Source organism: Dermacentor albipictus, chromosome 2, assembly GCF_038994185.2.
Source record: "Dermacentor albipictus isolate Rhodes 1998 colony chromosome 2, USDA_Dalb.pri_finalv2, whole genome shotgun sequence".
In the NCBI taxonomy this organism is placed as follows: Eukaryota; Metazoa; Arthropoda; class Arachnida; order Ixodida; family Ixodidae; genus Dermacentor; species Dermacentor albipictus.
Window position 1 is genome coordinate 62,784,886 of NC_091822.1, and position 15,532 is coordinate 62,800,417.

The window sequence follows — 15,532 nt, forward strand, 5'->3', positions numbered from 1 at the left end:
CGCAATTCTGCGATTAGTGAGGCAGTCGCGCCACATTTCGCTCCATTTGCAACGTGCCGCAGGAGACATATAGTCCGCGCCAACCAGTATATCGCGGAATGAAAGCACGTATAGAGCACCGCTCAAATTTAGCGTTAGGGAGTATCGCAATTGTAGCTGAATTTTTTCGTACTCGCTATTGACACATTTTGTCTTTATTTCGTATAACCTGTGTCACACGAAATTACGTCGTCCTTCTGTTCCTTTGCGTGGACACTTGGTTGACCGTTTCTTTTTTCGCGTTTGACAGACTGTAATGCGCTACTCGCCTCGGTTTTCTTGTTCATCTTTCACGCTACCGCAAGGCATAAATCCTATTAGCCCTGAAAGTTTACTTCTTCTTCAAAACACGCCCCACAGGCACGGCCGGGTGGCTCTTTGCAATCTCGGCTACTCCGAGCCAGCCCTATTCGGTCTCAAACTCTAGTGTTGTGGTAGATGCTTCCGAAGGGAGCGCAGTTGCGCATACTTTCGCAATTTTTTTCAAACGCTAAGCGGTAAAGCAACTCATCGCGCGCTCAGGAGCCCAACTTAGAACAGCATCTATTTTTTATATTTTTTTTATTTAAAATACTTTTAGGGCCCAAAGACACTATAGAAAGGAGTGGAGAAGAAATGGCAAGGCGTGCAGCAAACAAACAAAAATATTACAAGACCACTTGTAAAGCGATCTTGAACTTGTGGTCATCAGCTATGCTTGCGTTTATGGAGGGAAGGTGGTTCCGTGCGACACTTGTTCTAGGAACAAAATAGTCATTACACAATTTTGTGCGACACGAAGGTAGCCCCACCTTGAAGCGATGATCAGTCCTTGAAGATATGAGGTGGATGAAACAAAACGTCCTTCATCTCGTTGTTATTATAATATATTTTATGAAAAAGGCTAAGGCGAGATGACTTTCGACGCAACGAAAGGTCAGGCAAGTTTGGGGTTTTCTTCATTGATGTGACACTGGAATGACGTGAATAATTCGAGAAGATGATACGTGCGCCGCGATTCTGGATGGCTTCAACAGTTTGAATGAGTGTAGTCTGAGTAGGATCCCATATGGCGCATGCGTACTCTAATTTCGAAAGTACCAAGGTTTTGTAAAGCGTTAACTTCAGGGACGATGGGGCATGAAAAAAGTTTCAAAAATAAAAAATCTTTATATTGATTGAGGAATAAGCCTTTCTGCGAATTTTTCTATGTGCTGCTGCAAAAGCCGACTACCTCCTGTTCCCCTTGGCACCGTTACACAAGTTGTGGCCAAGTGCAAAATAATGTGATAATGTGTGTTTCAGTTTTTAGTACAATGTTATTTTTTTCTGCCATGTTTTTTCCATTTGTTCAGCAGTAATGAACATGTCAAGCATTTCATATACTTTCGTGCAGATTTATAAGTAAGCTTTCTTTTGGTATGGCTCTCAGTCAAACAATGTTAGCATTTTATTCTATCTTTTAGGTATTTTGCGTGTCATTGTTTTTACCATTACCAGTGAGTTTTCCCGTTTTATAGTTGTCATGACTATGTCATACACGCCGTCTAATTTTGTGCAATATCTTGGTGCACATATCAGGAGCTCGTCTACATTTAGGTCTTGAAGACGTTATATAAAAATCTTGTTTTTATATGTGTGTACATGAAATGGCCTTCGCGTTTTCTAGCACTTTCTTTTGTTATTTCACCATCTGTGAACTTTTGTCTTTAGTACTCTGGTGTATGTCATGCACCTCTCACTTTTGCTCATTTTTTGAGCGTGTATTACCACGTTGTAAGAAAAATCTCTTTTCGGAAAGGAAGTCAATAAAGCGAGACTAAACATCTGTTGTGTTGGAAGTAGAATTTTTTTTATTTCCCAGCACATGCTGGTATAATATAAGTATGGGCAAGACTGCGTGCGTGCCAACGCATAGCCCACGGCGCACCACGCGCCACCTCGCAAGCAATGCCAATGCGCGTCGTAGCGCGCGCATTGCTTGCGAGCAGACGCGTGGCGCACGGTAAAAACGGTAAAACGGTAAAACAAGCGGGCTATAAAAAAGAAGAAAAAACGCGCCGCTTACGGGTAAAAAGAAAAAAAAACAGTGAGCGGCGCGCGCGGCATGGGGGAAAGGGAAAGGAGCGGGTCGGCATAATAAAAACAAAAAGGAAAGAAGAACGTTTAGGAGAGCAGGTGCCGCGCGGCTGCTGTTGCTGTTGCCATGACAACGTAAACAATCATGTGCGCCGCCATTTTGCTTACTGCGTCGCCCATTGGTTAGGGCCGTAACTGAAGGGGACCTTGGCGCTAGCGTCGAAAGAGCGTCTGCTCGAAGACGGCCAATGGGATTTATACGGAGTGTGCCCCCCCCCCCCCCCTGGTATGGGCTCAATCTAGAATGCCACAAAGCGTGTGACACTGGCTAGCTTTCCAATTACAAGCTCTCGATTGTGGCAGTCAGAGCAGGAGAGCAAGCGCTTTTTATCATGCGAGAACATCTTTGGCCAACGACAACGGCCCCGAACTGTCCCCAATGTGCGCGTGACGTCTTGGTTGCCCGCCATAGTGTCGAAATGACACTGCTTTAAAAGCTCGGACTTCAAACACTCCGGGACAACGTGTTCCGTACAACCGTCCGGAAAGCCTTTCGCCCTCCTGTTCAAAACACCATCGAATAACCGAAAGCTCCATGACGTCCTTATAACATTTTCTGAAATGTGTATTTACATACAAATCGAGGTCATACCGCGGTCGGCGGCCTGCTTGACTGGCATGGTTTCCTATGGTGAGGTGGAACCGATGGCTGCTGTATCCTTGCTCACCCTGAAAAGACTGGGATCTTCTCCTTAATTTGCTTTGTGAGGCATCCAAAGGACACGCGGACCGCTGAGAGAAACAGGCCTCTTCATTAATCGACTACGCAGAACAATCAGGCAAGCCGACGTGATCCAATAGGCGCCAGAGTTTAAGCGTCCTGACATGGTCTCGAAAAGACGCAGTGTACAAATAAATCAAAACTAAATAAATCAGAATTAACACGACCACACGTACACACGCTCGTCCCCACCAGTTTCCTGATCCCTCAAATTTGCTGTGCGGGCATAATAATTCCCTCGACGTCACGCACTCATAGTGACTGTCAGTTAGGACTGCTTCGACAGGCCGAGAGCATATGCCCGAGGTGACATCGCGGTCAGCCGCCAGCGCCGCTCGTCTTCGGGTTTCCACGTCACCGACACAGCTCTCGGCCCGGTTTCTTCGCTTCGATAGAGAGCCAATAGCCACAAAAAAGAAAAAAAAGCACACCCCGTATATTTCTTCGGAAGAAATGAAACAAGGAAGAAATGACGCCGATGGATCGACGAAGGCGATTTGACTACTACGGCATGACCATAGTAAATGTAGTTGCTGAAACCATGACGATGGTAAAAGGCTGCGTGACGATGACTGTGTGACGACGATGGCTAATAACGACGACATGACCAAACTGGGATGTCAAAATTAGATTTAACGTGGTGATACGATAACGACTGTATAACAACGGCGCACTGACGACGATGAGATGAGAAAGGTGTGAATACAACGGGATGACGACGGGCCTATGCTGATGACGGCGCAACAACAAACTGTATGAAACCTGTATGACGACGTAGACGCCACGATGATGACGTGACGACGATCTGCTAACGGACGCGGGATAGCGACTGCCTTAGGAGGGATGCCTGAGTGACTGTCTGAAGATGACTACGTGGCAATGGCGGCGTAATCGCGATTGATTCACGACAGTGTGACTGCACTAGAATGAGAGAGATAGATCGACGTCAGTGGAATGATGGAGGCGTTATGACGAGTACGGCATGATGACAATGGGAGGACTTTACGGAAGCGATTACGATGGCAAAGCGACCACGTGACGACGACATCATGACGCCTGCATGATGAGAGTTAGATGACTAAACTGCAATGACGACAGTGGAACGAAGTTTACGGCATCACGGCGGCACTGTGACAGCGAATGCACGCCGACTGTATGACGACGATATCGTGAAAATGACGGCATGACAGGGGCCGGCTGACAAAGCAGGACTGACCGCAATGTAACGACCTCGACGACATCACAACCACGAGCACACACTTGAATGTGGAATGACGACGATAAACCGATAACGACAGAGATAGATAGATATATAGATAGGCTCAAAACGACTGAAGCAGGCAAAGAAAGCTAATCGCAATGATAAATAGAATAAGGTGCACCAAACGTTGTGCTTTTCAATTGGGCCTTCACCCGGCATCAAAATCCACTTCAATGTTAAACGCGATAACTCGGCGCAGAAGGTGTGACGACGACGGTATGAGAAGAGTCAGGCCACTAAGCTTGATATAAGACGATGGACCGACCACGATGGCATAAACCACCAGCATTTACCTAGGGGTTCAAGCAGGTAGGCAACATAGGGCACTGGGTCGACGAAAGAGGATAGATAGATAGATAGATAGATAGATAGATAGATAGATAGATAGATAGATAGATAGATAGATAGATAGATAGATAGATAGATAGATAGATAGATAGATAGATAGATAGATAGATAGATAGATAGATAGATAGATAGATAGATAGATAGATAGATAGATAGATAGGCTAACACGACCAAAGTAGGGAAAGAAAGCTTATCACATTAACAAATATAACGTGCTGTAAACGGTGCGGTTTTCACTTGGTTTCACTCACTTTCCAACATGCTGTCCATCAACACGGGCAGTAACTGGCATGAATGTAAGAAATAATCCTCAGCTTTGAAATTTATTCATCACTCGGGCACGAACTCTACATAAATGTGCAACGTGCTAACAATCGAACGTTTAATACATTGGATAAGTTGGTACGACGACAGAACGCCGCGCTTTTTGTGCAGTTGGTTTTCATTCGTCTCGAGAACCGTTAACGAGCGCTGCGAGAACCGCAGTCGAGCTGCCAGAGAATTCGCCAAAAATAAGGTTTTATTCACTGAATTCTGTGTGTGGCAGTTACTAGAGAAATGATACGAATAATTCGGCTCGGGAAGCAGTTCAAACCTGTCATATATTAGCTTCTTTCAAGCCTTCTCTAAGTGTGCACCAGGTGCCCTTTAGCCAACTGCAGAATATTCAATGGTGCAGGGCAGACGGGCATAGAAAACACGTTAGGCAGCCGCGAGTTACAAAGAAAATCTTGATGAAATAAAAAACTTTCCATTTAAGCACAGCCAAGAAATACATTGGACATTGTCTTCGAAAACACGTTCATGAATACGGCTTCGCAAACAAAAATTAAACAAAAGTGCACACAGCCCGCAAACGCGGTATGTGACGTGAATGTTTTTCGACGCCTGAGACACAAAGATGGGCACATTGTTGCTGACTCAAAGTAAAATTTTTAAATACAAAATAAGTCAGAGAGCTGAAGAAGGGGCAATAAGAAAAAAGCAAAAACAAAAAAAACGCGAAAAACTTACAAAAGGGGCGTCTTGTATCGCGCGCCCGCCATGAAACGTCGAAACAAAACGCGTCAGTATTTTAGAGTGCGTCGTACGCCAGAACAAGGAACGTAGACGAAGTGCCAGTTGCACTGCTGACGCCCTCATGCAAAGAGCGCCATCGCTTTGCAAAAGAGGGCGAGCACATTTTAAGGCATTGCAAGGTCCACAGAAGAGGTATATTGTCTGACACTGATAAACATATGTGGTATGTTCAGACTTCTGGCGTGGTAAACATCGCGCGTGATTTGGGTCCTTTCCAGCCCCCACTTATCGGGTGAAGAATGTGCACTTCTTCTTGGGATTCATTTTTGATCCGTACGGGCATTGAAAAGCCTGCGCGAATGCATCCGAATTGCTCACAGCCTTACTGCAGTCAAACGTGTGCGGACCCACGCCTCCGGGAAGGCTGCACGTCATGTAGCACATAGTCATGGAGAAAACCTGATCGCCTGAGAGATTCCGGGAAATACCCTGCGGACTGTCGTCGTGGCTTTCGCTGATGGAACGCCTGTACGCTGCGTAGGCCACTTCGAGCGCGGGAATCTCGGGGAAGATGCTGGTCCTGGAGCCTGGTCGGGTCTGATAGGTGGGGTAGTCAACGACGGCAGCCTCCTCTGCAGTCGCCAGGCAGCCGTCCCGGTCTTGGAACGCTCGAAAAGCAGCGCTGTAAAGAAGAGTACGGTAATCTTTGATAGTTACAACAACACGGAGGTGCGGCGTTCGTAGCGCACTATGTAAGATAGGACAATTTAGATTGCCATTGTCATTATTAAGTAAGCATTTTCGTATCCGTCTGGCGGAAAAAATTCTGGTAGAAAACTTGCAGTTTTGAATATTGTGGACGCAGCGATGCGCTTTCAGCTAACTTCTACAATGTGAAGTTCGTATAATGTTTAGGTGGCTTCACTCTGTAAACATTTCCCAAATATTTCAAAATGCAGTCGTGCGTACTTGAGAGCATATCGCGATATAAAGTTATTCAGTCATATATCAGTTCAGAAACTACCTCTTCCACTTCGATTATCAATATACGCGAACATCCGTCTATTATTACAGGCAAAAATATGTCCTTACTCATTCTAGAAATTTCTTCGCAGAATTACCTACCAAGGCTAGCTTAGTTCAAACAACCGTTTCATGGCCATCGATGGCGCGTCACCTTATGCTGTAACCTGGCAAAGTAGCAAAAATAATGGGCTGATTATGTCTATCATATTAGGAAAGTAGTCTGTCTGTGTTGTTCTGGAATAACCTGCCATGTAAAAGCGAAAATCATCACATTCGCAAAACTAGGCTAAAGAACCTTACTGGGACAAAAAGGAGTCGCCGAAAATGCCGTTTGGATGCCACCGCAGTCCCTGTTTGTCCATGGATGCGACGAGATTCACCGCCATGGAGAATCCGAGTCCTCCGTAGAACATAGCTTTGGTCCCTTCAGAGTAGTACAGGGGCGGAGTAATGGCACCCACAGCTACCTTCACTGCGCCACTCGCTGCATCGTATAAGAGGTACGGCAGTTCGTAGTTCACCGCGTAGCTCAAGACGTCGATATTGGCACTCGCATGGTACGTATCAGCGGCAGACCGACTCGATTGCATCCAATATTCTGCAAACGGCAATTCGGCGCTGGGAAAAGCCGCGTACATGCGGTCGAGTGCCTCGTTCTTCAGGAAATGCTCTGGGGGCCACAGCTGCATGCGCGTCGAAGCCAGCTTCATAGAGGCAAGTTGTCGGTTCTCAGCATCCAGCCAGTCTGTGGCGTTGACCAAAGCGCTGGCGATTGCAACCAGGTGGTCGAAGTTTGCAGAGATGACGGTGCGTTCCTGTCTTGAGAAACGCGACACAGAGGTCAGAGCAACCACGAGGAGTCGGTAGGCGGTCTCGACAAAACGTTCGCAGAAGTATGGCCGGTAAAGTATGATGCCTTGGTCGTACCGGTACTTCAGCAGCTGCAAATCCACTGCCGGTGCCAGGAGCTGCACGCAAGACCACGCAATAAGGGACAGCAGCTGGGTGTCCGTGTACGAGGCCATCACGGCCGCCATGGTCTGGAAGAAGTTTTTGTCGGCTATGAGAACCTGGTCGTTGGATTCTATCTCAGGCTGAAGCTCCAACTGCTTCAATGCCCGTAGCCACTGCTTCGAGTCCAGATGCGGAGTGTAGAATCTAATCTTGGCGATTGGCACCAGTAGTTGTTGGACTACAAGTGGACGCATGGCGAATAGGAGTCTTCTAAAGACGTCCCCTTCCAACATCATCGTTGTCTGTATGAGCGTCTGGTTTATCGTCGCGTCCTTGTCATAGCTTGCCTTGAGGTTGTAGAAGAACGCTGCCCAGTACTTGGCGTATCCGCCGGTATTTTTGATCGTGAGATGATGCTGGTACATTAGCGGTATAAGTGGGCCTGGATCTAAAGTCAAACGCCAATTCTGTGCGGGTCTCAAGCGCAGTAGTCTCAATTGAAAGAAAAGTAAAACCTGCCACTTGAACGCGAGCGTTATCAGTACATCGAGGGCGCTGGTGTCACTTGACTCTGGCTCTTCCGGCCACGAAAGTCTGCACTCCTTTAGGAACTTCCAGAAGATATCCACGTTCGAGCCGTACTGTTTACTGTCGCCCATGCATGTGGCGTACATGAGTAGAGGCTTGTGGCCAACCCGAATTATCTTGGCGCCTTCTCTAAGAATATTTTCCAATAGTGGGAACCAAGATTTCCGTACGTCATCCATTGCTGAGTTAGAGTGCTCAAGGTAGCCCTTTGGTGGGGACCAAGCGGAACAGACGTAAGCCCCGAAGTTTTGGCAGGGATCGAGGCTGCTATTTAGTTTATCGGAAAGGCGCCAGGCGTGATCGAGGCAATCTTTGGTCTTGCAGTACGGCTTTGTCGGAGCAGTTTCTTGCTCTCGTCTGTACAGGATGACGATGGCGGTTGTCACGGTTGTCACTATGAAAATTAAGATGGCCATGAGGAGGATTTGCTGCTTTGTGATGGTGATCCCTGCTACTCTGACCACTATCCTTGAACCGCGCTGCCCCTGTAAAATCAAGCACGGAAGAAATATCTCACTCAATCCTGATACCAAAATTACGTGCTGAGAAAAACTGAGGGCGCGTGTATGTTACCAGAAAGAAGGCACATGCGCTTTTCAATTTATTGTTTGCTTTCTTTACGTGAATATTCCTACACCGGCCGTTAGGGCATGAAGGAAATCCGAGAAACATTGATAATGACGCAGGCCAGAGGGCGTTCTCAGTTTTCATTATGTAGATTTGCGTGCTTTTACTAAGGAACCATAGCATGTGTTATATAATAAAATACGCTGGCGAGGTTACCCATGAAAACCGGGCTTATGCGTTGACACTACTTGGTATTTATAGCTCGCTATTCGTCTCCCCTGTGACAGAATTGCGTGCCGCTATGGTGAAGAGGCTTGTCGTGCAAGGATGTATAGGCCAGAATTACAGTGCTTGCACGCGGCAGCGGTATCTTGACAGCGATTTCTGGAACGAGCCAGCGAACGCAACCATAGCGCTGAGCCTCTCCTTGTCGTATGCTTGCAGCCATTGTTTGCTCGACTCAACTGTCGCGTCAGCAAACCAGCAGTAGCTGTGCTGTTCGCGGTGGCATAATGGAGACTGGGGTCAAGATTGAGGTGCACGACATGCACCACATGCACGACATGCTTGATTATGCACTCCCAACTTCGTGCACTGCCAGGTAGTGCGTCGCACGCGCTGTGGTGCTTTTCACACAACCATCCTCGATCGGAGGTATTTATGAGGCACCGGATTGAGAAAAAAAACACATTTTGTTACTGCGAGCCCCGCTGCCCTCCAACTGAAAGGAGCAGTCGGTATACTAGTCCTCCCAATTATGACACCGACCGCTGAAGTTCCACAGTGTGGAGCCAAGTCCGAATAAAATTAGGCTGTCTAGCGATTTCAGTGCTCGAAAACATTTTCAGTGGTCCTTCGGTACATAGGTGCCTCAAAGAATAAACATCGACGGATCCCGTGGACTGTGTTAATCGGTATAAGCAAGGCTTTGTATGCGGCTTACTGATTTATTTATTTATTTATTTATTTATTTACCCTCAGGGCCCGAGGGCATTACACGGCATTGCTTTGATTAACGATAATTAGCGGTGATGTTGGCGGCGAGTGCGTAAGTTCTTCAGTGTTTAGACCAATACCGGAGTGGGGAGTTGATGTCGCACGTCACCCTGCGTTCGGCGCTGCTGTTTGTCTGCGTTTTCCACAAAATACAAAGGGAGACGTGTTTGCTTGATACGCAAACACGTGCATGAGAGGCCTGATCATTATCAATGCTTCACGCGGCACATCGCATCGTGGCAGAAGTGTTAAATGGTATTATAGAGCTGCGCGTAGTTAAAATAATACAATTGCATGTATGCATTGTATACATAGATTCTGCGTCTGCACCGCGTTTCGCTGCGTAGCGAAGACGCTCCTGATACGCGCGACCATTCTTTCGGGCCTGGGTGTCCTCGACACTGAGTCCATGCTTTGCAGCCATTTTGCTGGCGCGTGTTTACCTGCTCCTTCTGCATTCCTGGCGAGTATGCTGTTGAGACGCTTAAGACGCCAGCTCAGAGGGTTCTCTTCAGGTTATGGACGATCGTAATGTTTACACTATAAGAGCACAGCACGCGACCTCCACTGCTCAGCGCCTGTATTTCTGTCATACAGAAAAGCAAGTACAGCAGGTGCCATACGCACAAGCTGTTCAACACTGTCACAGCTGTGCCAGTCGGGATCGGCGGAGGCGAGCGCCATCTCATAGTGTTGCAAGAAACCCAGCAGAAGACGGCAAGACCATCACAGGAACGCCCGGAAAACCGCGAGAACAGGGAAAGAAATCTTGGCTTTACAAAGAAAAAAAATGAACGTGACGGCGAGACAAGGCATCGGGTGATGTAGGGAGCTGTAGCAATACCGACATACTTCGTTGATTATTAACGTGTGCGCACCTCCGCCGCGGGTCGGCCCGGCATTGCACTATTGTGGGGCTCTTTTCTTTTCTACGCGGGGACACGGTAGTGGGGAAAGTAGCCCTAAACAGCTTCACTGTAAAAGTCAATTCATTCACGTCCCCAAAGTTTGCAGGAAACGTCCTCCGTTGGGCTTCTTTTTCGCGATTTTGCGTCCCACATCTTATAACTTGTCGGTAAGTTTAACCCCCTAATCTAGCTGGTGGCGGTAAGCACCTTTACAAAGGCTGTCACCGCCCTGAAACAGAGCTCGCATGTAGGCTCCCTAGGCTGGATAGATTGATGGATGTTATGAGCGTCCCCTTTGGAAAGGGGCGGTGGGTTGCGCCACCAAGCTCTTGCTACTATACTGCTTAATATTCTACCTAGGTTAAACAATGAAAAAAGACACACAAAAAACACTATGAACTACCACGCCCAAATTTTCTGATACCCTATTGCGAACTGTGCTTTTGTACGTCTCCGTCTTTTGTCGTTTCCCTACTTTTCTTCCACTAATCCTCCAGACGCCTCTTACTAATGTCTATTGCGGACATGTTTGCTTTACCACTGCTCCCTCTGAACCCAAGGGCTTCAAGGAGGCCAGTGGTGCCTAAATCGACCGCTGGGTAGACGTCTTCGCATTCTAATAAAACATGCTCCGTAGTTTCCCTAGCTTTACCACAGCAAGCACATGCTTCTTCTTCCTTCTTATATCTCGCTTTATAGATGCGTTTTCTAAGGCATCCTGATTTCGCTTCGAAAAGCAATGAGCTTCCATTTGAGTTATCATAAATGGTTTCTTTCCTGATTTCGTTTTTTCCTCTTAAGTAGTTACTCATGGCAGGTTTCTTTTCCATTGCCGCCGCCCATGAGATTAATTCAGCTTCTCTGACTTTCCGCGTGACCTTTGTTGTTGTGTTGTCCACCCTACAGGCCGCATACTTGCTGGTAAGCTTCCTAGTTATTTTCTTCACTGTGAATCAATGTTTTTCCTGTACAGATACCTCAGCACTCTTCCAGTCCATTTACTTTCTTCCATATTCCTCAGCCGTTCTTAATACTCAATTTTACTGCGAGCTTCCCTCACTTCAAAACTAGTCCAGCCCATATCACCCTGCACAGCTTCATTTGTAGTCTTCCCGTGAGCGCCCATTGCGAAGCGACCCACTGACCTTTGGTTCCCGTCGAGTTCTGATTGTACCCCTGATTTACAGCAAACAACCGCATTTCCAAAAGTAAGTCCTGGAACCATTACACCTTTCCACATACCTCGTACCTATTACCTATTGACCTCGTATTAGACCTCGTACCTATTGTATCCCCATAGCGCTCTGTGCTTCATTATGGCTGCATTTCTCTTCCCCTTTACTGTTATGGTTTTTTCCTGTGTTTCCATATATCCATTGCCTTCGTTTATCCATATACCAAGGTATTTATATTCAGTTACCCGTGATATTTCTTGGCCCTGTATCTCCACTGTCTGTTCACTGTTTTCATTGAATACCATAACACCTGATTTTCTAACACTAAACTTCAAACCTAAATCGTTGCCTTCCTGTCCACAGATATTAGCCAGACGTTGCAAATCACTTTGCTTGTTAGCTAGCAACACAATGTCGTCCGCATAAAATAAACCTGGGAGTTGCTGCTCTATTAGTGTACCCGCGTGTTTGTATGAGAGATTAAACCCGATATTACTTCCTTCTAGCCGCGCTCTCCATCCTCACCATGAACATCATAAACAACAGCGGGGATAAAGGGCACCCCTGCCTCAGTCCCTTGTTGATATGAACTTTCTCCTCGCTCCTCATCCCTTCCCATTCAACGCAAACGGTATTTTCTAGGTAAATTTCTCTCCAAAGCTGTATACAATCGTTACCTAAGCCTTACCCTTCCAGGATATCCCACAATATGTTGCGGTCCACGTTGTCGTAGGCTCCTGTTGTGTCTAAAAAGGCCACATACAACGGTCTGCTTTCTGCTTTTGATACTTCAATACACTGAGTAAGAACAAACAAGTTGTCATCCAAACGCCTACCTATTCTGAAGCCATTCTGAAGCTCTCCCAAAATGCCATTATTCTCTGTCCATGCTTGAAGCTTTAATTTATTGCCTGCATTGCTAGCGTGTATATTACCGATGTAATGGCCAATGGTCTATACGAGTGAATTCTGTCTTTCTCCCCCTTTCCTTTATAAATCAAATTCATTCTACTTTGTCGCCAACTTTCTGGTATTCGTCTATCTTTTAAAGTTCTTTCCACTGCTTTCACCAGAGCTTCCTTACTTTTTGGTCCTAGTTCATTTATCAGCCTAATGGGAACCTCGTCTAGCCCTGTGGCTGTACGCTTAGGAATTTTCTCTTCCGCTTTCTTCCAGTTTAAATTTGTTAGCACCAGCTGCTTTTCTCCTCGGGTCTATTTTATGCTCTTTTTTTCAACAAGTATAACCTCGTCATTGCCCTGGAAAGATTCGGCTGTTGCTTTTCGGATGTAATTTATTGCCGCTTCTCCTTCGAGTCTGTTTTCATCTTCGTCTAGGATATGTTGTTGTATTGTTGTTGACTTCCTGCCTAATAAATTTATGTGGTTCCAAAATATTCTAGGTGCGGCCTTCTGTTTCTCACGTATTTCTGACAACGAACGTTCACTTTCACCTTTTAGTTTTGCTTGCACCAGTATTTGATCCATTGACTTTTTCTCCCGGTATATTTCCCATTTACTAGTTACTTCATGCTGTGGCAACTGCGCCTTCTTTGCCTGCGTGTGCTCTCGAGATGCTTTCTGTCGTTCGGCGATCGCTTCTCGTATCTCCTTGTTCCACCAGCTTTTCGGTTTCTTTTTTCCTTTCCAACGAACATGTTGGTTCTCTTTCCGTATTTCTGTCTTTATTACACTTATAAGCGCACCATATTCCCACTCTTTACTTGGCCATTTGCCAAGTTCTTCCTCAACTCTAGTGACTATATTTGCTATTTGTTCAGCGTTCGAATTTGGACTGGCCATCTTGCTCTCCTTGCTCTGTTTCCCAACTACATATCCCATTTTAAATATGATGCGTTTATGGTCACTCCCTATGCTGTTAGACCCTTCCTCATCGATGACCATTTCTCTCAACTTATCATGAATTCCTTCGGTCATCAGACAGTTATCAATGGTCGATTGCCGGTTTCCCACTTCCCACGTGATCTGTCCTTCACACTTAGGCCCTGTATTCTGAATCACGAGGTTATTTTGCTCACAATGGTCCAGCATTGACTTCCCGTTATTGTCGTTATAGCCATCTAAATCCTGTATGTGGGCATTCATGTCACCTAATAGGACAATTTCAGCACCACTCCCGAAACCCTTAATATCAGCGCCTATGCATTCCACTAACTCTTCATTCTTCTCTGTGCAATTTTTTCCGGTCCACAAATACGTAACGCCCAGCCAAGTTTCTTTCCCACTCATTGTACTTGATAACCAAAGATGCTCATGCACGGAGGCTAGTGCCATCTGGTAGCGTTGCAAGAAACCCAGCGGCACGCGCGGCAAGGAGATCACAGCAGCAGCGCCCGAAAATTCGTGAGAAGAGGCAGAAAAAAAGCTTCGCTTTGAAAAATACAGCCCAGGATTGGCAACTCAGCGACTCACATGATATGTCGCACATTGCAACGACTATATCTGACACCTTTTCGATTGCCAGAGGTCACACACTGAAAGCTGAGCCTGCGCACTACAGCGTGGAAGCGGAAAAGAAACAGCTCGCTCACGTGTTCCGAGTCCCAGATCGAAGACTTCCTTCCTCGTCGCCTGGCCCGCTGCTCTGCAATGCGTTCTCTGCTCAACGTCTTGAGACCTCTAATGAAGGACGAGAACGAATGCTCGCGCTGGGACCCCGAGTCTTGCGTCGACGACTTTACTGAGTGTCCGCTTCTCGAGGCCGCGTCGATGGGCACCGCCAGAGTGACGGTAGAGCCGGAGCGTGTCCTCGCCTTAACCGTACCAGGCGGTAGCTTTGCACTGCGGACTTCGGCCGTCAGCGTTGTCTCGGCTGCTTCGTTGTTCGATGTGGAAGATGTCGCAGCGGCTTTGATCGACCGAGCACCGGCAACAGACTCTAGTGCCTGTGTCGGCTGCGAGGTTTGGCGTTCTCTTGGAGGAGGCTTGTCCTCCGCTTCGGCGACTGCTCGAGCTTTTGTTGGACGCCCATCGGTGGTTACTGGTTCTACTGAAAAAGGCGCTTCCGTCGTAGAGGCGATGCCCCATTTGCACGTGCCATGTTCGGTGCTACCGTCCTGTTGTTCCTGAGGTGCGGTGATGTTGGGTGTAGTGGGCTGGACGGCGTCGTAAAACGACAGTCTTCGCTTACTTTTAGGAGGTTCGTTTGCGGGAATTTCAGCGACCGACCCGGTGGCGCTGGTCGCGCCTCTCAGTAGAGCTGAATCCAACGGGGCGTCCGCGGGAGCTCTTTGATTGGGATTGCTCGGAAAGTGCCGGGTCCCTTCAAGCTTGCCAGTGGAAATGGATCTCAGAGAAGATGCGCGTCCATTGGAGCTCGCGGAGCTTGTTCGAGCACGAGGCCGCCTCTTGCTCTTATCGTCTTGATGCTGAAAGCTCGGAAGCATCTCTTGTTTGCTTGCTGTGGTCGCAAATCGCAGAGCCCAGGATGTGTTGTTGTTGTTGTTGTTGTTGTCCTTAGTGGCCGTGGCACATACCCACAGTGGGGGATTGGCCAAGAATCGGGCGGTTTAATTAGGTGCCTAAAATAATAATGATAACAAGGGAGTTAACAATTTGGGCGTGTGAGTTTAAAAGTAAACGTTTTGTGTTTGGAGAAAAAAGGAAATAATCAGATGAAAACCGGGTATAAGATAATAATAATAATAACAATAATAATCAATAAAAGATAAGAAATAAAAAAAAGCTATTGTTGGGAGGGAGAACGATCAATCTAACATGGAAATCGATTGGTTTCAATGAGGTAATTTTGGATCGCCAAGCAAACATTTCTGTTGCTGAACCCAACAATG

General features: G+C 46.9%; 1 protein-coding gene across 1 annotated transcript; it reads right to left on the reverse strand.

Moving 5' to 3' along the window:
• Positions 1 to 4,912: 4,912 nt before the first annotated feature.
• Positions 4,913 to 15,178, reverse strand: LOC135909032 (endothelin-converting enzyme 1-like). The gene is made up of 3 exons (XM_065440890.2): positions 14,273 to 15,178; positions 6,834 to 8,560; positions 4,913 to 6,189 (listed from the first exon to the last, which is right to left on the reverse strand). Exons 1-3 carry the CDS (start codon positions 15,125 to 15,127, stop codon positions 5,793 to 5,795), a joined length of 2,979 nt encoding a protein of 992 aa, XP_065296962.1. The 5' UTR covers positions 15,128 to 15,178; the 3' UTR covers positions 4,913 to 5,792.
• Positions 15,179 to 15,532: the final 354 nt, after the last annotated feature.

Excerpts from the sequence above, each read along its gene's own strand:
- LOC135909032 (XM_065440890.2), bottom strand. The coding sequence starts at position 15,127 with ATGCTTCCGAGCTTTCAGCATCAAGACGATAAGAGCAAGAGGCGGCCT. Across the intron at positions 8,561-14,272 it reads CGATCTGGGACTCGGAACAC|GGGCAGCGCGGTTCAAGGAT; the intron begins GTGAGCGAGCTG and ends TTGATTTTACAG. Across the intron at positions 6,190-6,833 it reads GGCGACTCCTTTTTGTCCCA|CGCTGCTTTTCGAGCGTTCC; the intron begins GTAAGGTTCTTT and ends TCTTCTTTACAG.